The sequence below is a fragment of the Rhincodon typus genome, chromosome 31 (assembly GCF_021869965.1).
Source record: "Rhincodon typus isolate 14 chromosome 31, sRhiTyp1.1, whole genome shotgun sequence".
Lineage (NCBI taxonomy): Eukaryota > Metazoa > Chordata > Chondrichthyes > Orectolobiformes > Rhincodontidae > Rhincodon > Rhincodon typus.
In genome coordinates, this window is record NC_063362.1 from 16,680,070 (window position 1) to 16,704,790 (window position 24,721).

The following is a 24,721-nucleotide window of genomic DNA, read 5'->3' on the forward strand; positions in this document are numbered from 1 at the left end:
CCAAACCAAGTGAGCTGCCCAGCAGCAGAACACCTTCTTTCCCATTAGTCCCTGGCCAGCATTGACATGGCCGATTTGCTGGATAGACTGCGGGGGCCCGAGCTGGTAGCTCAGTTTCAGAAGCTGTGTGGACTCAGCCTACTTTCCGAAGAGAAGTCAGCTCGGCAGCACTTTGCAAAAGCTGTCAGACGGGCAGAGCCTGATTGCACAGCCCGATTCCACGCTGCCGCATGGACAGGGCACCATGTCAACGCTGCAAACAACGGCACGGTCCCCGGGACTCCGGTAAGTGCCGTCTGTTTTTGTACTTCACTCGGAGCCGGACAGGTAGCGCCAATCCTACCCTATGGAATGTACCAAATTTGCCAAACGGCATTCTCCTGAAGAAAACTGTGGCGGTGGGGAAGGCCCAGTTTCCAACTATCCGGCTGCTCTCGGTTACTTGGTCTCATATGGATGCGACTCAATTGGCCTCAGTGCCCCGGGAGGAGGGCGTTCGGCGAGGCTTCACACTCCAAGCCGTTGTCCCGTCACTCCTGTGTCTGCGGCCAGAAGCTGTAGTGCTTCTGTAGTTGAATAGCAGGTCTGAGTGCAGCACACAGCTCTACAGAGACAGGTTCCAACACCTCAAGTTCTGAGCTGTCTGAATAGGGTGATTATTTTTCTGTTTTTCCTTTTTGCTGTCTCTTCCTGCACTGAGTTTACCCTGTCACAGATCAAACTTAAATCCTGGGTGTGTCTGGTGTGTACTCCACTCAGTCTCCTCACTCACTCACTGAGCAGTAGAAGGCAACTGAGCCATCTCTCTGGAGATGCCAAATAATTCATTGATAGTTTGATGGTATGGTCTAGTTCCTATTCAGTAGTTGCCTAACAGGGAAAATGTTTGGAACATTCTCATAATTCTCCAACAGGTTTTGACAGCTCAGGAAGTTTATGAACCAGTTCAAGGATTATTTTATATTGAATACCAGCACAGGAACAGTCCATTCAGACCCTAGAGCCTGTTACAAATATACAAACATATGAATCAGAGACAGAAGTAGGCCATTTGGCCTCTCATGTTTGCTTTGCCATTCGATGTGTCATGACTGATCTGTTTGTGGTTTGAATCCCACATTCCCATTTACTCCAATGACCATTGATTCATTTACCTAAAGAGAACTTATTCAATTATGCCCTAAAATTATTTAATGATCTCGCCTCCATCACATCTGAGGCAGAGTTCAAAAGGTACACAACTCTCAGTGAAAAATATTCTCCTCAGCTCTGTATTAAAAAGATGAATTCATTTTATAAAAATGCCTCCTAATTCCAAGCTCACCCACAAGAGGGACATTGTTTCCAAATCCATCTTGTGAAGACTGTTTAGGATCTTACGCACGTTAATCAAGTCACTCCTCACTCTTTTAATCTCCAGTGGAACTAAGCACGACCTACCAACTTTTCCTCATCAGAGAACCTGCTCATTCCAGGTACCACTCTGACAAACATCTTCTGAACTCCCTCCATTGTGTTTGCATCTTTTCGTAAATAAGGAGACCAAAAATGTACACAATATTCAAGATATGGTCTCACCAATGCCTGTAGAACTGAAGCATAACATTCTTACTTTTATGTGCAATTCCTCATGTAATAAAGGTTACATCCCATTAGCCCAACACTACTGTCATAGTTGATCTTCAGTTCAATTTCATTTGCTTGCCTTTGACTGATGCCCTGGAAACATGCAATTTTCTGGAATAAATGTTCTGTAAAACCCATCATTCTAAGGTGATGAGTGGTGCCTCACCTGAATAGTTATTCTTCCTTGCAAAATTAGTTACCGAGTGTCAGGAGGATATCAAATACTGAAAGACATCACTGTCAAAGCTGATACTTTCCCTCAACCAATGGCCATGCTTTCCTGTATTGTCCTGCAGTCAACTTGCGCACTGATGACTGATGACTATATTGACACCAGGTTTCCTTGCTGTGTAACTGGAGAGCCTCCTGCACATTAGGAGTGAACTGTGCCAAACATTTAGCATGAACACTATAATTTCCCTGAATGTATAGCAAATACCCATTGATATTTCACAGTTTTATCTCAGTCTAGTGTCACAATGGAGACATGGAGTGAATAAATTCTGATTTCTGGTTGATGATGATCACAGATGAGGTGATAGAGAAAAGAATGTGCATTTTGATAGCACCTTTCACACCCCCAAATCATCTCAAAGCACTTCATAGGCATGAAATAATTTTGAATCTTTGTCGCTGATATAATGTTGGAAAAGCGGCAGCAAGCAGAATAGCAAACACCCAAACAGCAGTGTGATAATGACCATGATCATCTATTTTTGTGATGCTGATTGAGGGATAAATATTAGCTAGGACTCTAGAACGCCCCTGTTCATTTGCAAAATAGTACTATGGGATTTTCTTGCTCACCTGAGAAAGTAGATAGGACGTTGGATTAATGTACCATCCAAAAGACAGTGACTCTGACAATGCAGCACTCTCTCAGTACTGCAGTGGGAGCATCTGCCTGGAAGATCTGTTGTGGAATGTACTGGTCTTTCAATGCATGAATCCTCAAATGCTGGTGAGTTCAAGTGCCAGCCTGTATATGGTCATGAATCGCTTTTTATATCCTGACAGGGAAAAGCTCCAATATTCTGTAAATACTCTACAAACACAGGAATACTTTGAAAATTGGAAGGGTATACATATTGTACACTTCTGCTGATATGGATTTCACATTTTTGACAATGGAATGGCGGCAAGCTATTGAGACCAGGTTGTTTGAGGCAGCTTTTGTTCCTGGTTGAGATCATTAAATTGTCTGGTATCTGGATCCTGATTAATAAGTAGTTTCTGAAGTGATACTGTCTTCTGCCTCCCTTTGTTGACTTGCCTACACACAATTTTGGCAAGAATCTAAAAGTTTTAAAAACAATAAGGTGCATTCATTCATATTATCTCCGGCAGTTGTGGTTTAGTGGGTAGCGCTCTTATTTATCAGTCAAAAAGTAATTGTCTCTCTTGAGAATTGGACACAAAATCTTGTTGGACATTCCGTGTGCAGTTCTGAGGGGATGCCATAATGTCAGAGGTAAGATATTAAACCTGTCTGTATTCTTAAGTGCATGTAAAATATCCCATGGCACCATTGAAAGATAGATAAGGAATCTGTGCCCTGTGTCCTAGTAAATATTTATTCCTCAGCCAAGATTATTGAAACTTATTATCTGATCCTTACTATATTGTTGTTTGTGCATACATTGACTGCCATATTTCCACCAGCATAACAGTGACTCCAGTTCAAAAAATATTTATTTAATTGATTGTAAAGCACTTTAGGATGCCATGAGCTTTTGAAAATTGCATTATAAATGCAAGCGTTTGTGCTTTAAAGTATCAGTCAAGGTATCTTAGAGCTAAAAGTGGAGATTCAGTGTGGTACTGAATCATGCTAGCAGGTCTTATTCTCAAGTTATGTTGAAGAACTGATCTAAGCTTGGGAATTGGCTGGAGCACTGAGTATGGGAGAAGAAAACACTAATAGGCTTCCTGTTCTTAGTCAATGAACAAGGGAAAAGGCAAATTGACCAGGATTCCTTGTCCTTTTTACTTTCCAGTAACCTCTGTGTTCAGGAGAGGTTAGATTAGGTAGGGTTCATGCTTGTGATCACTACCTAGTGCCTTCTGTGTTTGAGAGAGATTAGATCAGCCTGAGTTCCTGCTCCTGATCACTAACAACGACCCCTTCTAGGAAAGCACAAGTCTGGGTTTGAAGTGAGGACAGTCTTGGGCTTCTCACTCCTGAACATTGTGTCAACGCTCAGATTCTGATGTGGGTAATAATAACTCAGGAATGTAAAGGTTAAATCACCACAGCCTTACCAGACCAAATGACTGATTGCTCTCTCATTAGAAAGAGATATCTGGTGGCAGTTTAACCTGAGGGTCACCATACATCAGGCAAGGGAAGAGGGTGAAAAGGAAAGTCCTTCAAGGTGACTGCAGGGTTTGAACATATACTGTTGGCATCACTTTGAATTACAAACCTGCTATCCAGCCAACTAAGCTAACCAACCCAACAATTGGAGATTGGACAGAATCCATAGAATTAGACTTCTGGAATAGCAACAGCTTTGAACAAGGGAGGGAAAAGACTTGAAGGTTGATGCAATTGCTTCCACAGTGTTATTGTAGGGCTGAGGTTGGAGGGGTGAGCAAAGTGTTGGTTGGAAGAGAAGGTGTTATTGCTATGTTATTGGAATGGTGTATTACTTTTATTGGACAAGTACATTAATAGCAGATAAACTCAGAAGATAGATAATGTTCCTATTAAAAATAACTAAAGTAGACACATAAATCTCTTAAGGTCTAAATTCTTTAACTGAACACTGAATGAGTTCTTATGGAGGTCAGAGATGTTCCTGGGTACAGTAGTTCCATTGTACCATTCTTTGAAGTGCAACACATAATTTGGGTGCAATGCTTGGAGTGCAATGGTTGGGTAATAGGTAACCTTTCTTATGACATTAGGAAAAGTGAACATATATTTACATATATTTATGTTGCATTTTACCAGGTATGAGAGACCCTCTCTGTCTCTGCTCTTGTATATTCCAGTATCTAATGGACTTCCCCCTAAACTCTGATAACAATATTGTGTGTACGATTTCTCCAGGTTCCTCAGAAGAAATACAAGATTGAGAATTACTTCCTCTATTACCTCTTTCTGTTTGCCGCCACCTTGGGCCAGGAAGTTTTTTACATCACCTTCCTTCCTTTTTGCTTCTGGAATATTGATCCATGCGTGGCTCGGAGGGTGATCAATATCTGGGCAGTGAGTGACTTCATTTATATATTTGTGGGGGTGCGGGAGGGTGACAACTGAAATGACAAAAAATAACTAGGTTGAAAAGGACCTTTATGTGGCTTGGCATAGCAAGGACAATGTGTTAAAAGTTTTGATCATTTGTTATAACTCTCCCCTATTCTGTCAAATTCAGCCTAACTGAGCTCACTCTGTGGCATGATCTCAAATATTGTCCAATAATACTGTAATAAAACCACTGCAATGTTTGACTAGATTAAGGTGGCAATGCAGCGTTCATGTTTGTACAGGTATTGGCAGCCATCTGTCACTTCATTCAAATGGTCATCCTGGATGTATGCCAGGTGGCTGTTTGGCTGTGGTGTGCAACGCCATCAGTACTTTATAGCTGGCAATAGGTCTTAGTAAGAATTTATTTCCCTGCTCAGACCCAGGGCTCTGGAACTCGACTTGCTATTATGGCTGAGATCAGTTGCACAGAATAGTGATCAACTTTGGGTAAATCACTCAATCATGGGCCTGGTATAGTCCAACAGGTTTATTTGAAATCATAAACTTTTGGAGCATAGCCCCTTTGTCAGATGAAGTGACTTCTGACTTTGTCCACCCCAGTCCAACACCGGCACCTCCACATTGTGAGCCTGGAGGCAATGGTATTCCTCATTATTAATCTCTTAATTCCAGTTGGGTTGAACCTTGAAAATTGTCCCTGAGCATCTGATGCCAGAATGCAGCAGAAGTGTCAGGGTTGAAGGGCCTGTGGTGTATGAACTAATTATGTCCTAGATGCTCCAATTATCTGACCCTAACACACGTCAGCCAATGGAGGCACTAACTTAGAGAGTATTATCTTCCATTTTTGTATGCATTGTCAGATGTCCCACAGCAGCTGATTGGTAACAATGATTAAGTAAAAAGAATGTTACCTGACATCTCTTTGTGGAGATTCTCTTGCAAAGGTGGGGCGAAAGGTTGTTACACAATTGGAAAGGGAAGGGGTGGTGTTGCTCTGGAGACAAGAGCCCTATGATTTGGGACTCCACCCAAATATTTATTCCTGATGAAATGGTATTTTCTGATTGCATACGTTCACACTTGCCTCACTTTAATTACAGTAAACTGCACTTTCACCACACAATAATCCCTGCTCATGCAGAACTTGTTTACCAGGATATTTCATGAATGGATCATGATCACAATCAACCATAAAGGCTTACTAAGTTATTTCCACATTCTCAGTGCATTGAATCAGTCAGTCAGTCTACATTATATGTATATTTTGTGATTCTGAACGTATCAAATCAGTGAGGAGCAGCAATCAACAAACTCAATATAATGTTGAACCACACAAAATCAGTCAGAGGAGTTAATGAGTTACTCTGTGTAGTGATTTAGCCAGATCACATTGTAAGTTCAGGAACAGGAGGCCATTCACCCTATGAGAATATTCTACTATTTAATTAGATCTTGGTTGATACGTATCCAAATTCAATAACCCACGTTAGTTCTGTATCACTAAGTACCTGAGCATAACATCCATCAAACAAAAGCAAACATTGAAGATAGTCTCCACTTTCCTAGATGGCACCAGCTCCAGCAAAGCTCAAGATGCTGAATATATTTCAGGATAAAACATTCTGTTTGACTGGTGCCTGAGCGACCACCTTCAACATTCACTTCCTTCATCACTGGTGTACAGTGGCAGCAGAGTGTACTATCTGCAAGATGCACTATAGCAACTCCCCAATACCCCATTGATGGCATCTTCCAAATCTGTGACCGCTCCTACCTAGAATGACAAGAACAGCAGACACATGGAAACATTACAACCTGCGAGTTCTCCTTCAAACCATATATCATTCTGACTTGGAAATGTCACTGGGTCAAAGTCCTGGAACTTCTTCCCTAACAGCACTGTAGATGTACCCAACCCAGATGGACTACAGTGGCTCAAGATCTTGGTTCCCCACCACCTTCTCAAGGGCAATTAGGGATGGACAGTACATGCCTGCCCAGCCAGTAAGACCCACACTCCTTGATGACACAACATTTTTAGGTATCTGAAGGTACCTTCAAATACTGAACAGGTATCAGTCAACATCCATCAGTCTTAGTTTCAAAATGTTCAATTTACCCTTGGCCTCAACAGGAGGCTTTCTGGAGGGCAGACACAATGGAATACTTTGGCTTTTGACTAATTCTGAGGACTGATCGTAACAGACTTTCAAGTTTTGGAGGAAGTGTGGAGAGGAGGTACATGGTCAATCAATGGCATCAGTTGTCTAAGACATGGAGAAAGATCAGGGCTGTTCAACTTGTGAAGGAGGCAATCTTAAAAAGGGTATAAAATAGTTAATAGAATGTAGTGATAATTCCATCAGATTATGCTAAATTATGAGTAGACATATGTTCACAGGTTCATACTAGTAAAATAATTGTTGACTGAAAAGAAATTCCTCTCCACATAGAGGACTGAGGGGTTGAGCAACACATGGAATAAACCTCAAGATTTGGTAGTGAAGGCATCATTTAAATGATTACATAGTACATTAGCGGGGTGGGGTGGGCCTTCAGTTTTCTCAGGGTGGGTGAGCTGAGGTGAACTGAATGGGCTTTCCATCTGTAATTATATTATACCTTTGTATGATTTAACAAATGCTTGATAAAAGTTTTGATGAAATGTTATCCTGACCTGAAGTGTTGGGCTAGATTTTACACTCATCTGCTGGTTGGTTTGAAGGCTAGGAAGTACTCATTAAATCCAGTTGGGGGCCCACTCACTCCTTTCTGTACCCACTACCATAAAGTAGCAGGGGGCGAAGCAGGTGGCCTGCCATAGGTAGCCCATTGGAAGCCAAGTTACTATCCTTCCTCTAGGTTGCCCTCTACCCATGGTCTCTCAAACCTCAGCTCACCACCAACCCCTCCACAGAAGCCTGCCAGCTTAATACCCAGCAAGACCCTAAACACATACTCAAATACTGATCCAAAGGCACATTTCTCTGTCTCAAAGTGCTAGGGAGCTGCCTGCTTCTGATTGACAGGCAGTTTTCTGAAGTGGGGATGCCCTGAGCTGGAAGAGTGAACTCCTGCCACCAGGGCATTGGGTGATCCCCTCAATGATTACCCATCTGACCTTCCAGATGACATTTAGGGGCATTGTGTGAAGAGTCTGGCACTTCATATCATTCAGCTTGTTAAATGTGTTTTTCTTCACAGATGCAGCCTCACCTGTTGAGTATCTTCAGCCTAATGTTGAAGGCCTGGTTAGAGTGGTTCATAGAACAGAAGAAGGCTGTTTGGAAATTGAATCTATGTCAACAATCTATGGAGCAATCCTGTCAGTCCCATTCTCCTTTTCTAACTCCATGACTCTTAAAGTTTATTTCCTTCAAGTGCCTATCTAATTTTCTTTTGCTTTTTCATTTTTTTGTGTTTGATTCTATCATACCTGTAGGTAATGAGTTCCAGAACATTACCACTCACTGCACTAAATTTGTAAAATAATCATTCTCATTTGACATGCATCTCTCACCCAAAATCTGTGACCCCAGTCCATGATCCATTAACTAATGGGAACAAACTTCCTTTGTCTACCTTATCTAATTGTGTCAACATTTCGTACACCTCAATGCCCTTCGCTTCAAGGAGAATGACTCCAGCTTCTCTAAACTAATGTGTAATGAAAATCCTTCATCCCTAGAACTAGTTACAGCCATTTTTTTTCTGGCTGTTAGTAAGTTGCCCGCATTGAACTCTGGGGAAAGTGTGTTTTGCATCTTGTTAATTTCTGCAACTAGATAGGATGAGTCCCTATGACCATGTTGGTTGCAACTCCCTTTGTTGTAATAGGACTTCACATAGGGCCATTCCATTCCTTTGTCTAGGCTGTGATGTGAGTTAGAAATTCATCTCTCCTCTTGGGTGTGAGGCATGCATGGCTTCTTTCTGATCCTTCTTTGAGAAGAACAATTATATGTTGAATAGGAAATACAACTTGTATGTGCTATCCCACCTCTTTGAATGTCTGGTTACGTTGCAAAGTTATTGCAAGCAACGGAGAAGAAGCAGCCACGGGAATATGATCCACTTTTTAATGTTCTAGGAGGTTATTGGACCTCTAACTGCTGGGTTCGCATGTATTGGGTATTCACATCAGTTGGACATGTTTTGGAACTCCATACCTCCTGAGGCTCTGCTGTGGTTAGGGATTCTGACTCTAGTTGAATGTATTCCTGAAGGTTTCATCACATGGTCTTCTGCTTTTCAATCTATATTAATGACTTGGAGATGAACAGACTGAAAGTAATGTCTTTAAGTTTCCGTATGAATCAAAGCTGGGTAGGAATTTAAGTTGAAGAGGAGACAAAGCTGGAAAGAGATATACAAAGTTATTGAGTGAACAACAACATAACAGAGTATAATGTGATGAAGTTACGTGAGTTTATTCAGCTTGATAGTAAGGATAGAAAAACAAAATATATTTCAAAGGGTGTGAAACTTCTAAATGATATTGAAAGACTTTGGTGTATTTGTACAAGAAACACAGAAAGTTAGCACACAGGCACAATGTAGTTTTGAACACAAATAGCATATAGTCTTTATTGCAAGGAGAATATAACAAGAAAATGGAGGTCTTGCTACAATTGTATGGAGCTTTAAAGGAGACCACAGTTGGTATACAATGCTCAGTTTTGGTCTCCATATCTAAAAAAGGGATAAACTTGTGTCAGAGGGACTTACAGTTAAAGCTCATTGGATTGGTTCCTGGGATGAATGAGTTGTCCTATGATGAGATGCTGAGTAAATTGGGCCTGTAATCTCTGGGGTTTAGAAAAATGAGAGGTAATCTGATTGAAACATACAAGATTCTGAAAAGATTTGACAGGCTAGACACTGTAACTTTGTTTCCTTGAACTGAGGAATCTGGAAGATGGGGCGGGGGCTGGGGGGCACGGCACAAGCCTTTTGTGGAATCAAAGTCCTTTTAAAAATGCAGGGCAGGACCCAGATGTGGAGGCACACCGCAGCATTTGTGCCAGAAGTGGGATGGAAGTAGGGCGTGATTTATACAGAATAGGAATTCAGCAGTGCCAATTTGAGCATAGTGCTAAATTCAGATAAACTTCATTTTGACTGTTCCAACAGCTTTAATCCACAGTTTGGGAGCCATGAATTATGGAGTAGATGTGAACCCTCCTTAAGGAAGGATGAGGACTGTTTAAATGTTAAGATCTGAAGTTTTAAATCCCCTGCTATTTAAACTTGAAAACAAGGCTGTAGTTGCCTGTGAGAGTCTAAAAAATGCCATTTGCTAGACTACACTGATTAACAGGCCATGAGGTATAAGTGAGAAAAAAAAATTACCATCCATTTGTGTAGTTTCAGTAGAATTCTTTATTGACATTTCCCATGGATTATGTTGTTATATAATTATCTTCCTAGGGTTCCCCAAACCACTGTAACCCCTGTTCACACTTAAAAATTGTCTTGACCTTTCAATGAGAATTGTAAGAGTGGCATATGGGGAAGAAGACAAATGAAAGAAGGAGGCAGGAGGAGAGATGGGCAGCCAGGCAGAACTCCATTGTCACCATGGCTGTCTCAGGGCCTCAAACCCCAGATTTTCAGCTTGTGACCCAAATTGGTGTTGTGACCAACATTTTAAGAAGCTCTAGATCCGGATGTTCTGAATTCACAGTTTGATTGACAGTTCAAAGTGACTATTAAAGGATTTGCTATCTTTAAGATGGCAAGGCAGGGTCCATGAATATACAAGGGAACACAAGGTGAGTGGGGACGTGAATTGGCATGAGGGGCCTCTGCGGGTGGGTTAGAGGATCTGGGGAAAAGGCTGGAGATTTCTAAACCAACTGGCACAAAGTCCCAGAGAACTGAGGTGGACCTTTTAACCAGCCCACTTCAGCATTCACTCACCCTTTCCAGGCTGCCTATGATCTGTTCTGAGTTCAACAGGCTCAACTTAATCCTATCCCTACCTCCCTTGAATAGGAATTGCAATTTAAACTGAAGCACGTCTCCTAAGCTGGGAAAATGTCTCAGTTCAAGCCACCCATGTGAGCACCAGAAGTCCAGCCCATTATCTCAGGATGAAGGGATAATCATTCAGGACTGTGATGAGGAGAACTTTCTTTACTTAGTGGATTGTGAGTCAATGGAATTCTTTACATCACAGAGCTATGAATGTTTCATCACTGACTACATTTAAGGCTAAGATAAAGAGACTTTGGCACCTCAGGATATCAAGGGAGATAGGAACTGCTGGGCAAGCAGACTTGATGCAGAAGGTCAGTCGTAATTATAGTGAATGGCAGGGCAGGCCCAAGGGGCTAAATGGTGTTTACCTGTTTCTATTTCTCCAGCTGCCTCATCCTCTCTCCTCACAATATCCCACCTTCCCATAGTCAATTGTAATGTGAATATATTCTTCATTACCCGATTAATTGATTGACAGTCATTCAAATAGCCTTCCATCCAATTTCCAATATTTTGCAACCAAGAAAACCCATTGTTGTAATACAAATAATGCACAGTGAATTCTGGATGTACATGCGGTCGAAGAAATTGGTTGAATGGTGTGATACTCGGCAGAAGAGAAAGAAGAAGCAGAGACACACAGATTGCTGACATTACAGGTTAGACTGGAGTTTAAACACCGGAGCAAACATATTTAAAAATAACCAGACCCAGAGTGAGACTAAAGGTTCGACAATGATTTTCATCAAGATTCTATTAGCCCTGGGTTAATGCTGAGTCAAGCATTTCTTGGGTAAATATCTGGTTAAGAGCAGAAACTAAGATTGAGGATAAGTCAGAATAGGTAATTAAAAGCTCACAGGCTTCAGAGTCATAGAGCCATAGAGGCCTACAGCACAGAAAAAGGCCTTTTGGCCCATTGAGTCTATGCCAGTCAAAAGGAACCAACTAATTTCTCGAATCTCATTTTCCAGCACTTGGTCCATAGCCTAGAATACCTTGGCACCCGCGTACTTCTGATTACTTCTTAAATGTCACGTGGGTTTCTGCCTCTACCACCCTCGCAGGCAGTGAGTTCCAGGTTCCCATCAATCCTCTGAGTGAATTTCTTTTCCCTCAAATCCCCTCTAAACCTCCTGCCACTTACCTTAAATCCATGTCCTTGGTCATTGATCTATCCAACAAAAGGAAAGGTTCCTCCCTGTCTATGCCCTTCATTATTTTACACATCTGTCATTTAACCCCCTCAGTCTCCTCTGCTCCAAGGAAAATAACCCCAAACTATCCTATCTCTCTTCATAAACTTTCCAGCCCAGGTAACTTACTGGTAAATCTCATCTGCACCCTCTCCAGTGCAAGCACGTACATCACATATATGGATACCAGAATTGCACACAGTACTCTTGCTGGGGCCTAACCAACTTTTTATTCAGTTCTAGCATAACCTGTCTGCTTTTAAACTCTATGTTTCAGCTAATAAAGGCGAGTATCCCATACACTTGCTTAATCACTTTATGTTCCTGTCCTGCTATCATAAGGGACCAAAGACATGTGCACTAAGGTCCGTTTGATCTTCGTGTTTCCTGGGGTCCTACATTCAACCTTTGCTTATTTGTTCTACCCAAACACGTCACCTCAAACTTATCTGGATTTATTTCCATTTGCTACTGATCAGTTCATCTGACCAACGCATTTATAGTCTCCTGTAATATATTATTATCCGCCTCACTATTTACCACCCAACCTTACTGATCAACAGAAATGCACTCAAGTCTGAACTGTTTATTTACATCATAAACAATGATCCCTGTGGAATCCCACTAAACACAAGCCCCCAGTCACAAAAACACCCCTCAGCCGTCAGCCTCTGCCACTCAGCTAATTGTGGATCCAAGTAGCCAAATTTCCTTGGATCCCACGTGCTCTTACCTTCACTATCAATCTCCTATGCAGGACCTTGTCAAAAAACCTTGCTAAAGTCCAAGTAAACGATGTCAAATGCATTGCTTTCATCTACACATCTGGTTACTTTGAAACATTTAATCAAGTTGGTCACACATGACCTCCCCTTAACAAAACCATGCTGAATATTTTTGATTAATCTCTGCTTCTCGTAGTGCAATTAATTCTGTCCCTCAGAATTGCTTCCAATAGTTTCTCCATCACAGATGTTAGACTGGCTGGCCTGTCGTTTCCTAGTTTATTATTAGCTCCCTTCCTGAATAACGGTATCACATTGTCTGTCCTTCAGTCCTTTGGCACCTCTCCTGTGGCCAGAGAGGAATTGAAAATGAACACCCCTTCTATTTCCAATTGACTCACTCAACAGCCTGGGATACGTTTTATCTGGCCGTGGATAATTATTTACTTTTAAGCGTGTCAGACTTCTCAGAATCTCCTCTCTGTCTATGCTAACCTATTTTAGTATATCTCAGTCCTTCTTGATTTCAAGACCCACATCATCACTCTCACCAGTGAACACCAACACAAAGTATTTATTTAGAACCTTACCAATGTCTTTTGGCTCCATGCACAAATTACCAATGTAATCCTTAATGGGTCCTACTTTTTTCCTAGTTATCATTTTAGCCTTTATGTACTTGTCAAATAACTTCAGATTTTCCTTTATTTTACCTGCTATTATTCTTTCATGAACCTTTTTGCACTCTCCTAATTTCTTTTTAAGTTGCCCCCTGCACATTCTGTACTCCTGTAGGACATCTGCTGTTTTGAGCCCTTGTATCTGTCATAAACCTCCCTTTTTCTCTCCATCCAATCACGTATACCCCTGATATCCTGGATTCACAGGATTTCATCCTTTGTTTTTTATTGGAATATGCTGGCTCTGTACTCTCCTTATTTCCTTCTTCAATGTGTCTCACTGCAACACTGATTTGCTGTGCTGTACCCTGACATCTGGAGAATGTGGCAGGTCAGCATTGAATAACACTGCTGTAAAGGTGAGAAGGATAGGTGGAGTTTCCAATTAATTGATCCCTCCCTCCTTGTGTTCTCCACTCCTCCAGGTTGTCATGTACATTGGCCAGGCTTCCAAAGATGTCTTAAAATGGCCGAGGCCTCCGTCGCCTCCAGTGGTCAAGCTTGAAGTACGGGTGGATGCAGAGTATGGGATGCCCTCCACTCATGCCATGGCTGCCACTGCAATCCCCTTCACCTTCCTTCTGGCTACAATGAATAGGTACAAGGTGAGGTGGCATTCAATTCTGCTTTGGTCTTTCAAATGCTTAGATGGCTCTTGTGGAACTACAGCTCCAGCTTTCTTGTTGTAGGTTCAAGTACTTTCCTCATTTTAGTCTCTGGTAATGACAATCAGGTAATCTACTGGAGTGGGCTAGGTGGACATGACATTAACTGGGCCAGAGTAAATTGGTGATCCCTTGGACAACACATTCGATTCTTTTTTTTCTCCTCCACTGGCTACCATCTGTTTCTAAAATAGTACCCAAAACAATGCTAACTCTATTTATTTCCCAAATGTTGCCATGAGTGAACATGCTTCCCATTATGGCACTGAGGCCAAGAAAGTCCCATGTTTTATCCCGGCTTGGATGGAGCGAGCACACTTCAGCCAAGGCAGTGCTTTGTGCACCAGAATTGGCAGCAGTGCACCTGGGTCAGAGTGGGAGAAGTTAGGGTATGGGGCGTTGTGGTTGGAGGGTGAGGGTGTTAGAAGAAATTCATTAAGGTCTAATTACTCATATGTTTCCAGAGTCAGCCTGGACAGGGGAAGTGCAAGACATCTCAAGAACTGGGCCTCTGGCCTCATTGTAGCAATAGGAGCAACCTGTTGTCAAATGTCATCTCTCCAGAGGCATATCACTAAAAGTACACTTACCTACCATGCTAGCAGTGGCTGACAGGCGTGTCCAGTGGGGTAAAGTTTTGGGCCAATTATGAAAGGGCATTGGCCTTCAGGTGCACTTTGGTTTACAGAATGCAACACTCTTGCTCCTCCTGGAGGCTGGTAAGGAAGCAGCAGAAACCACAGTAGGAGTAGGGCCTAGCTTGGTGCTGTCCACTGTGTTGCAGGGTTCCTGAAAAGAACACATGCCCCTCAGGGGTCAAATACCTTTTGAAATGGCTGCCTCAGGTTCTTTGCAGTCACCTATATCACTAGCTGCATGTCAGTGCAGTTTGGGCATGGAACATTACATCCTGAAATTACATTCAATAAAATGGGTACAGGGAATTTTGTAGGTCTCTTGCTCCTGAACGTCTCTCCAAGCCTCGGCTCAGAATGGGAACTTGAGCAAGACACCGGAGAATGAACAGAGAAAGGAATGAAAAGGAGATTAAGGAGAAGACTGATAGAGGAAATGAGTAGAAAAACCAAGGAAAAGAAAGACTTGCATTTATATTGCACCTTTCAGTTCCAAAGTGCTTCACGGCAAATTAAATATTTTGTGACCTCTCCTGACTGCCTGGAATCTTTGGGACCAAGTTATTTGATGGATTTTCAAATTTTCTGGATCGGTGAATGATGTTAAAATGCCTGACCACAGGTGAGTGAACCAGAAAAAGTGTAGAGATAAATATTTACCTCAAACATGAAACAGCGATAAGATACCATAAAGCAGTAACAAAACCAAACACTGTATTTTTCCTGTTTCTGTTCCCAAGGTACTGTATGGGGTCTGCTCAAAATACTACCAGACAACTGTTGTATCTGAAGAGTAGATTTCTGGACTAGAGAGGTTACAATATAATCATGTGAATGTAATGTAGAAAATACAACAACCATCTTGTACAAACATCCATTATCAGTAATTTTATAGTAACCCCAGATAATCTGTTTTTGTGATATTGATTGACAGATAAATATTAAATAGGACTTTGCTGTTCTTCTTTGAATGGGATCTTTTACATTCACTTTGCACAGCAGACTGGTCTCAATTAAAAATTGCATCTGACAGTGCAGCGCTAGAGTGCCTGAATTTCTGTGTTCACTTCTCTGGAATTGATCTTGAACCCAAAACCTTCTGAGTACTGCCTACTGAGCCACAACTGACACTGTGGGAGAGAAAATGGAGAAGAAAAACAGTGATAGAAAGTGAGTGTGGTTGAAAGACAGACAAAGAGAACAAGGGAAAGATTTAATGAGAGGGACAGTTATTGAGGAAACTAAAGTGAATCAGGGCCACAGAATGAATGCATAAGAGTGACACACACCCCCTAATAAACTTGCATCAATGTATGCGCACATATGGACACCAATCCACATGACTTACCACTCTATATAAATAGACCCAAACATTCATCTACACATGCAAAACTATAGCCCCCATACACACAGACCCAGATATCTTGTATTACATGAACACCATGTAAACAAAAAGATCGAGAGGGGGGCAATATTCTGAAAGTGGCTTGAGCTCACATTGCTTTCTTACCCTGTTTGATGCAACAGAATGGAGATACTGAACAGAGGAAGAACATGTTTTAAAAGGATGGTAACTAGAACCAGGTGTTCCCCAATCAGAACTGCCAAGAAGCTTTTAAAAAATTGGCAAGGTCATCTCCAAGCTCGATAAAAATCTAATTACTGTGAAAGTGACTCTCTCCCTGGTTAATCAGTTACCACTGAGTATCACAAAAGGAATTTCAACATCCATGATCACTGACCTCAGGAGCTTAGGGGTTCTGCTCTGTCAGCCTGCTCCAGTTCTGAATGTAGTTTAGACATAAAAAGGCAAAGAAAAAGTTAATCAAACAAGTGGCCAATAAATAAAACCAGCCCTTTCTGTTCACAGATATGTCTCAGAAATAGGAATTTTACTGGACAATACCCCACTGCTTCCTGTCATCTATATTGTTATAATAGAACCATAACGAGATTAAGGTCCAGAAAGAGGCCATTCAGCCCACTGTGTCAATTCCAGCTCAATAAACTAACCCACATTTCACACTTCTCAGCAGGATACAGCACTACAGGCTCCTTCCAGGAGTTGAAATTTCCATCTCAACCACCAAACTGGGCAATGAACCTTTATTCATTCATGGGATAGGAGTGTGGCAGGCTAGACCAGCATTTATTGCCCCAAGAGCGGTTAACATTCAACCACATAGCTCTGGATCTGGTAGGCCAGATTGGATAGGGATGGCAGACTTCTCTTCCCTAAAAGACAGCAGTGAATCAGGTGATTTTTTTTAAAACGACAACCAACACTGATTTCATGATCATCATTAGACTTTTAATTTCAGATTTATTAATTAAAATGAATTCCACCATCTGTAAATGGTAGGATTTGAACCCGTGTGTCCAGAATGTTAGCTTGAGTTGCTTGACTACTAGTCTAGTGATACGACCACCATACCACCAGCTCCCCTGATTGTGCTCGTGTCAGAACTGTAGCAACCAATTTGCGTTTCACAAGCCACAATGCAATAACGACCAGGTAACCTGTAATAATAATGTTGGCTGAGGGAGGCTTAGAGATAAATAATGGGCAGGAAATTAGAGAGATCGCCCCTACTCTTGCATCCTGAGGATTCCTGCATCTTTCTGAGAACGCGGATAAGACTTTAGTTGAGCTTTTAATCTGAAAGGAGCATCTTCAATAATTATGCACTACCTCAGTACTGCAGCAGGAGTCAGTCAGTTCTGAGGAAGGGTCACTGGACCCGAAATGTTAACTGATTTTTTCTACACAGATGCTGCCAGACCTGCTGAGCTTTTCCAGCAACTTCTGTTTTTGTTCCTGACTGCAGCATGAGTGTCAGACTGAATTTTGTGCTCAAGTCTCAGGAACAGGATTTGCAGTTATAACCCTCCCACTCTTAAGTAAGGGAGTTACCCTTTGAGCCTCAGCTACAATGCGGAGCAGGCCCATAACTAACTGAGAATGTGTCCATGTCATGATCCTCGAGTGCTTACATTAAATTGTGACCAGGCTGAGCCACATTTACTTCTCTGCTGAATGCTTGCAGAAAGATTTGGTTCTTTTGTAAACCTTGGATTCAATGAAAACCCCAAGCGCTAAATCAACAGCTTAAACCATGAAATATCACCACAGTTTGGATTTTATTTTGAATTGTGATTGTGCAACCATTTGTTGGGGTTACAATTCATCAAATTCCACAACCAACTTTCACCTGTCTTGTGCTATTGCTGCAGATTTTACTGGAATTGTTTTAGGTCTCATGTTGCAGCAGTCAGTCTCAATGTGGTCTGCTCCTCTCATTCAAATGTCACAGGTACAGTTCCTCATGAAGAATGATGTGCTTGGGTTACAAAAAGTATTTGATAGCCTTGGGGCACTACAGAGCAGAGAGCTGTGACTGTAGTGAGATGATCATTTCACACAAAAAGATGCAAGGAATGGGATTAGGCTGTGATATTGACTGGGACTGCTGAAGTCACATGGAATTGTCCGAGTTAGAACATATATTGCTAAGTTTTTGAAGATCAGTTTTGATTTTATATTTAAGTATGGCTTCATTGTTTTAAACAGTGAAGATTACATTCATACTTGACCTAAACAGTCATCTCATTACAGTTAAGTATGCTCAAAGTGTTTTCTGAAATCACTGCTATCTTTAATAACACTGACCTTTGAGGAAGAGTGGAATCTGAGAGGTACATTGTACTAAAACTATGCCGTTCCTGTCCTGAGAATGTTTTGAGACTTTTAGAATGGAGCTTTACTCTGCCTATAACCTGTTCTTTACTTATCCTGGGAGTGTTTGATGGGACTGTACAAAGGGAGCTTTTTTAATTTAAGCCATCACTAAGTAAATCATCTCGCTGTTTTTATTTCAGTATCCTTTTGAGCTGGGACTTCTGCTAGCTTTGGCTATTTGTACCTTGGTCTCCCTTAGCCGTATTTACACAGGAATGCACACGGTTTTGGTAAGTCAAGATGGGCAATGCACTGCATGACAGAGTTTGGGGTTGGCAGTAATGAGTGAAAAATCTTTTTTGTTAAATTAAAGTCATCATAATCCCAGAGAACCATAGGCTGCTCTCTCATTAGAGAGAGAGAAATAACTGGTGTTGAGTTTAACCTGGGGATTAGCACCTCTCAGGCAAGGGGCCAGGCTGAAAGGCAGGGCTTTCATGGTAAGTTCGGTTGATACTGAAATTGAACCCATGCTATTATTTTTTTTTTCTGAAGAAGTGTCTAGGCCCAAAACATCAGCCTTCCTGCTCCTCTGATGCTGCTTGGCCTGCTGTGTTCATCCAGCTCTACACCTTGTTATCCCATGCTATTGGTGTCAGTTTGCAGCTACCCAACCAACTCCACTAGTGAACTTTGGGCAGCACGGTGGCACAGTGGTTAGCACTGCTGCCTCACAGTGCCAGCGACGCAGCTTCAATTCCAGTCTTGGTGCATGTCTGTGTGGAGTTTGCACACTCTTGCCTTGTGTGCAAGGATTTCCTCCAGGTGCTCCAGTTTCCTCCCACAGTCCAAAGATGTGTAGGTTGGGTGGATTGGCTATGCTAAATTTCCCTGCAGTGTCCAGGGATGTGTGGTTGAGTGGGTTAGCTATAGCAAATGCGGGGTCATGGTTGAGATGCTCTTCAGAGGATTGGTGCAGATTTGATGGCCAAATGGCCTGTTTCTGCACTGTACTGTTTCTATGATTAACGCTTCAAAGGCCTAGGCTATGTAACCATGTGAACTGACTTTTCCTACATATAAAAAAAAGGAAAAAGTGCAGAAATCTAAATGAGCAGGAAAAATATACAAATTGCACATCAACATTTTGAAGAAATAACAGCAGGATAACCTTACAGTACCTACCAGCACAGGTCTCTGTTCTGTTCCAGAAAACCAACTGCTGAAGGATAGCACAGGAGTCACTCTGGACTCAGCCTTACATTTATTTACAGAGATTATTACAAGCATATATCTCCTAACTCAACCACACCACAGTTTCACTAAAGTACATCTTTATACGTGGTAAGGAAAATCCCAATTAGCCTTCTGATCACAAAGAAATTTTTTGGGAAAGGCAGGAGGCTCAACAAGTTTTAATTGATTAATATAGCAATCATACCTTTTCAATGACATCCCTGAATCCCATCTAATTGTCTTCTCCTCACAATGACCTAATAGTTATGGTATTGGTACTGGGAACCCATTAGTTCAAATTACACCATAGCAAATTGCGAAAACTGAGTTTAATAAACCTCACAATTTGTGCACTGTCAAGGACGACTACCTGTCATCATTAACCAGTCTGGCCTACACATGACTTCAATCCCACATGCTTCACAGTGGATTCTTTTTGCCCTCAGGGTAGCAAATGATGGGCTGTTGATTGGCTTGCCATCACCTCATGAACTAATGATAAAAAAAAGCAACAAGTGGCAATATATTTAATTGGCAACAAGCAGGTTGCACACTTTTTGACATCAGTCTTAATTGACAAAATGACTGTGGTTTATGGGCTGTTGCCAGGGAACCTCAACACCACCCTGGAGTCACTGAGAGCCTAAAATTGTTCATCCTCTCCATCAATTCAGTTACCCTCGGGTTTGTTGACTTACTCCAGTCAATACCAACACAGTGCCTACCCATGGGTGTTTATTACTGTGGCATGTTTAACAGCTTAAAGCAACAATGTTATAAAAGTCATCTATTCATTAATGCTTCTGCTGTTATCCCAGTCCAAAAACACATACTTTTTAGCTGTAGGACAAGCTACAAAATTGAAAAATGGACATCTATACAGAGGGTGGATTGTTAACAAATGATTAGAAATAGAGATTTCGCTGGAAACAACAGAGAGTCAGTAGTCATGAACACTGCCTTAGCAACTGCATTTCACAGATCAGGAGGATGATTGTTTTAATTGCCTGATTTGTCCTGGGTCAGCTGGTCTCAGCTAAGGTACTATTTGACGTGCACTTCAGTGCGAACTGGAAAGACAGAAATCTGCTGGTTCTGAAGGAGAGTCATACTGGACTCTAAATGTTGACTCTGCTTCTCTCTTCAGAACTGCTGAGTTTTTCCCAAGAACTTTGTTTTTATTTCAGTCTGCTAGGGGAGCTGCTTCACCTGCTCTGTTGAATGTGGGCTAATGCAATGATCAGGTATGAATGCGATTCCTTCCATGGTCAGATTCACAGTCAAGGAAGGAGGTGGAGTTCATGAGGAGGGTGGGGAATCCCACATATACAGCAGCCCCTTGCGTAGAGTGCTGCGAAGTGTACTGACACCTGCATTGCATCAGGAGCCAAATGACTTCAGGAGAGAAGATCTAGACAGGGATCTACATTCAGGATCTCCAGGATTTGATTCGATGTTTCTAACTTCCATTGGAGCCTGAATCCTTTTTTTTAAACCAGCTATTCCTCAGGAGATGACATTTTCTGTCCAGTTTCCAAAAGTACTCAGATGTGGAAATGTGGTGAAGAATTGATGTGGATTTTAAAGATTATAGTTAGGATTATAGTGGAAGGTTTTAGTTTATTTTAAAGGTAACAGTCAACAAATGGAGTACAATGTGAGAAAACGTGAAGTTGCTCATTTTGGAAGGGAGACAAAAAAAGTATTATTTAAATGAAGAAAAATTGCAGGTAACTGCAACACCAAGGGATTTGGGTTTTTTTGCACATGCAAAACGGAAAGCTAGCACACAGGCACAGCAGGTGATCAGTAAAGCTAATGGAATGTTGGCCCTTATTTCATAGGGGTTGAAGTTTAAGAGTAGGGAAGTTTTACTGCAACTGTACAAGGTGCTGGTGAGACCTCATCTGGATTACTATGAGCAGTTTTGGTTTCCTTATTTAAGAAAAGATATAATTTCATTGAAGGCAGTTCAGAGAAGATTCATTGGGATGATCCCCTGTGTGGGGGGATTGTTTCATGAGCAAAGGTTAAACAGGTTGGGACTCTTGTTCATTAAAAATGTAAGATTCTTAAGGGGCTTGTCAGGGTAAATGCAGAGAGGATGCTGCTCCAGCCAGAGGGCAGAGTCACAGAATTTAGGGGTGCCAATTTAAGACCAAGATGCGGATGAATCTCTTCGTTGAGGGTTGAGTGTCTTTGGAACTCCTTGCCACAGAGAGCTGTGGAGGCAGAGTGCTTGTGTATATTTAAGGCTGAGATCGACTCTTAATCAGTAAAGGAATCAAGGGTTTGGGGAAAGAGTAGCAGAGTGGACGTGGGGAGCGTAGGATCCGCCATGATCCTATTGAATGGCAGAACAGGTGGAGGGGCCGAACGGTCCACTCCTGTTCTTATTTCTTATGGCCGGCTGTAACTAATGGCTGTTTCTCCTCCTCAGGATGTGCTGTGTGGAATTGCAATCACTGCGGTGCTGGTGGCCTTTTCCTACCCTTTCTGGGATGCTCTGGAAAACTTCCAGATGAGGAACAGTTTCGCCCCGATACTGGCACTGTCGCTGTCCTTCCTGGTATCTATTTATTACCCTGAGCTGGATCACTGGAGCACGGCCCGGGGAGACACCACCAACATTGTGAGCGCGGGCGGCGGCGCGGCTTTGGCGACCTGGATCAATCATCAGTGGAGCCTCCTTCCAGAACCTTCGTCCGCCCCACCCTACGACATTCCCGCGCTGTCTGCGCCATTGATTTGCAGGATGAGCGCCCGATTCGCCATTGGCATCGTCATTGTGTTCATCGCTCGGCACCTGATAAAGTCCGTCGCCCTGACTCTGGTTTGCAGATTGGCCGGAGTCTCCCCCCTGGACCGGGAGGCTCGGAAACTGCTGAGGGTCGAGGTTCCCTATAAGTACATCACCTACAGCTGCCTGGGGGTGGTGGGACTCGCTGTGTGCCCGGCAGTACACCGCTACTTAGCGCTTTGAAAGTTGATGCGTGTTGGGAGGCAGTGAGGAGAGTGTAGCACTGGATGGGCCGAATGTTCTCGCTCCTTCACTGAGGGGTGGGGGGCGGTGGTGGGTTAAATTGGAGCTGGGTCTGCTCAGCTCCAGGAGTAAATTGACCAGGGGCGGCCTCAGAAGCCGATTTACTCGGATACAGCTCCCCTCTCCCCCCAGTCAGGTGGTGGAGCAGGCCGCCGGAGCCCGAGGCGCCATCCAAACGAAGGGTATCCCAGCGGCGTGCCGCCTCCCCTCTCACCCCTCAAATATTTAATAACCCTCTGTTTCGAGGCGCCCTCTCATTCTCGGACCTACCTCGGAAGGCCTTGCCTCTAAGTTTAGGCATATACCGACTGAGGCCACCTCCAGGAATTTGCTCCCGACAGTTTGGGCGAGTGGTCAGGGCGGGTTCGGGAACATCCCATCCCTGACGTCGGAGTCCTGAGCCCCAGGAGAATCCTTGCCTTAGCTCGGATTTAGTGAGAAACCTGAGGGACCATAGGGTCATTGCTCACTAACGAAGATCTCAATCAACCGGTTCTCATGGATATTTTCCTCTGTTATCATACCGATCGAGGGATTTCTTCCTTCTGTCCTGTATCCTGGGCTGAGACCAGCGAATAGATTCACATTGTGCTTCAAGACTACTCTCTCCCCCCAACGCTATAGGTTCCTTGACTTTACCCCAGCAGTTCCTTCGCACAATGAACATTCATTCAAATAAACTTATTCACATTGTGAATTCGAGCTCCTTCACACTCACTCCTATTATTTTTTTTGGAACTAAGATTTAACCTGACGTTTAGTTTGATTTAGCCAGGTCTTCCCGTGGTTAAATCGTACGTCACTAACATATTTCAACGAGGAACAGATCACACGTGGGAGATAGGGCTCTCTTAGCACCGTGATAGTGTCTTTTCCTTTAACCCAGGAGACCTGGGTTCAGGCCCCACCTGCTTTGGAGTTGGGCAATAACTTATCTGAACGGATTGTTTAGAAAATAGGTTCGAATGTAGGAACTGAGCTGCTTTTGTGTGAGATTTGCTGTCACTGTCTAGGTCACAGCTGGATCATTGATTTAAAAAAAGATTTTTGAAAAAAACATGTTAGAATTCTTGTGTCCCTTTTAAATCGAGAGTTGACAGAAATCTGTCTGCGTTGAGGCCAGTATGGCTATGTTCTCTTGTAGGGACTGTATTGATATGTCATGGGAGGGGGAGAGGAGCTGTTTTACAGTTTTTGGCTGAATGGCTGGGATTCTGGGACCTGAAACTTAAGCAAGGTTCCTCCAAGTACGCAGTGTTGATTATTCCAAGGGTCTAAATGCAGACTTACAACCTGTCTTGCAGAGTGTGAGTTGAGCTGTTTCCTTCCCCGGCTTCACTGCACAGTTCCAGGGGCCATTTCTGTAAACAGGAATGAAAATTCAAGTGACTACCAGTGCAGATTGGCCCACACTGTGGGCACAATAGCCCTTACTGATTGCAATCACAGCCGTTGGGGTGGCTCCCTTTAATCCTCATGGATAGGTTTCTGAAATAAAAATTTCAGATTAGAGTATTCTCTCTACACCTTCCTATCAAACATTCCGTAGAGCAGGGCTGTATCTAGCATTCATTCGATCGAGTTAAGCTTATCCTGCATTATCTCATCAGACGATCTTGGGGAAGGTGCAGAACTGGTTAGACACAGAGTAAAATTTCCTCTGCACTGTCAAACGAATATATCAACCCAGGGTAGATATGTCGCAGGTTAACGCTCAGCCATTTTGATGATGAAATTCCTGGCACTCTTCTTGATCTGAGTTGACTTAAACTGGAGTGTTGATAAAAGGGTTCAAACCCCTCAGTGTGAATGCCTTTAGTGCACTGGATTGCAGAGGGGAAAACATTCATGTATCCCATTCCTGATTATTGTCCAATGACTGCTGATAGAATTTCAAACAAAACTGAACAAACTCCTTTCTCTGGAAAAGAGATTAGGAATGACCTAGCAGAGTTCATTAAAAGAGGGTGGATACAAAGACATTTTCACTTGCAGGTGTAATAAGCCTGAGAATGGTGAGAATCTAGTACTCAA

At 42.5% G+C, this 24,721-nt stretch overlaps 1 protein-coding gene across 3 annotated transcripts; it reads left to right on the plus strand.

Moving 5' to 3' along the window:
• LOC109919317 (sphingosine-1-phosphate phosphatase 2-like) lies at nt 1-23,395 on the plus strand. 3 transcript variants are annotated; one of them, XM_020519303.2, is made up of 5 exons: nt 1-285; nt 4,682-4,840; nt 13,855-14,034; nt 18,609-18,698; nt 22,085-23,395. In XM_020519303.2, exons 1-5 carry the CDS (start codon nt 67-69, stop codon nt 22,625-22,627), a joined length of 1,191 nt encoding a protein of 396 aa, XP_020374892.2. In that variant the 5' UTR covers nt 1-66; the 3' UTR covers nt 22,628-23,395. The 3 variants fall into 3 exon arrangements, with proteins under 3 accessions (XP_020374892.2, XP_048471207.1, XP_048471206.1); XM_048615250.1 differs by lacking the exon at nt 13,855-14,034; XM_048615249.1 differs by lacking the exon at nt 4,682-4,840.
• The last annotated feature ends 1,326 nt before the right edge of the window (nt 23,396-24,721 follow it).

Excerpts from the sequence above, each read along its gene's own strand:
- LOC109919317 (XM_020519303.2), top strand. The coding sequence starts at position 67 with ATGGCCGATTTGCTGGATAGACTGCGGGGGCCCGAGCTGGTAGCTCAG. Across the intron at positions 4,841-13,854 it reads GGGTGATCAATATCTGGGCA|GTTGTCATGTACATTGGCCA; the intron begins GTGAGTGACTTC and ends CCACTCCTCCAG. Across the intron at positions 18,699-22,084 it reads CAGGAATGCACACGGTTTTG|GATGTGCTGTGTGGAATTGC; the intron begins GTAAGTCAAGAT and ends TCTCCTCCTCAG.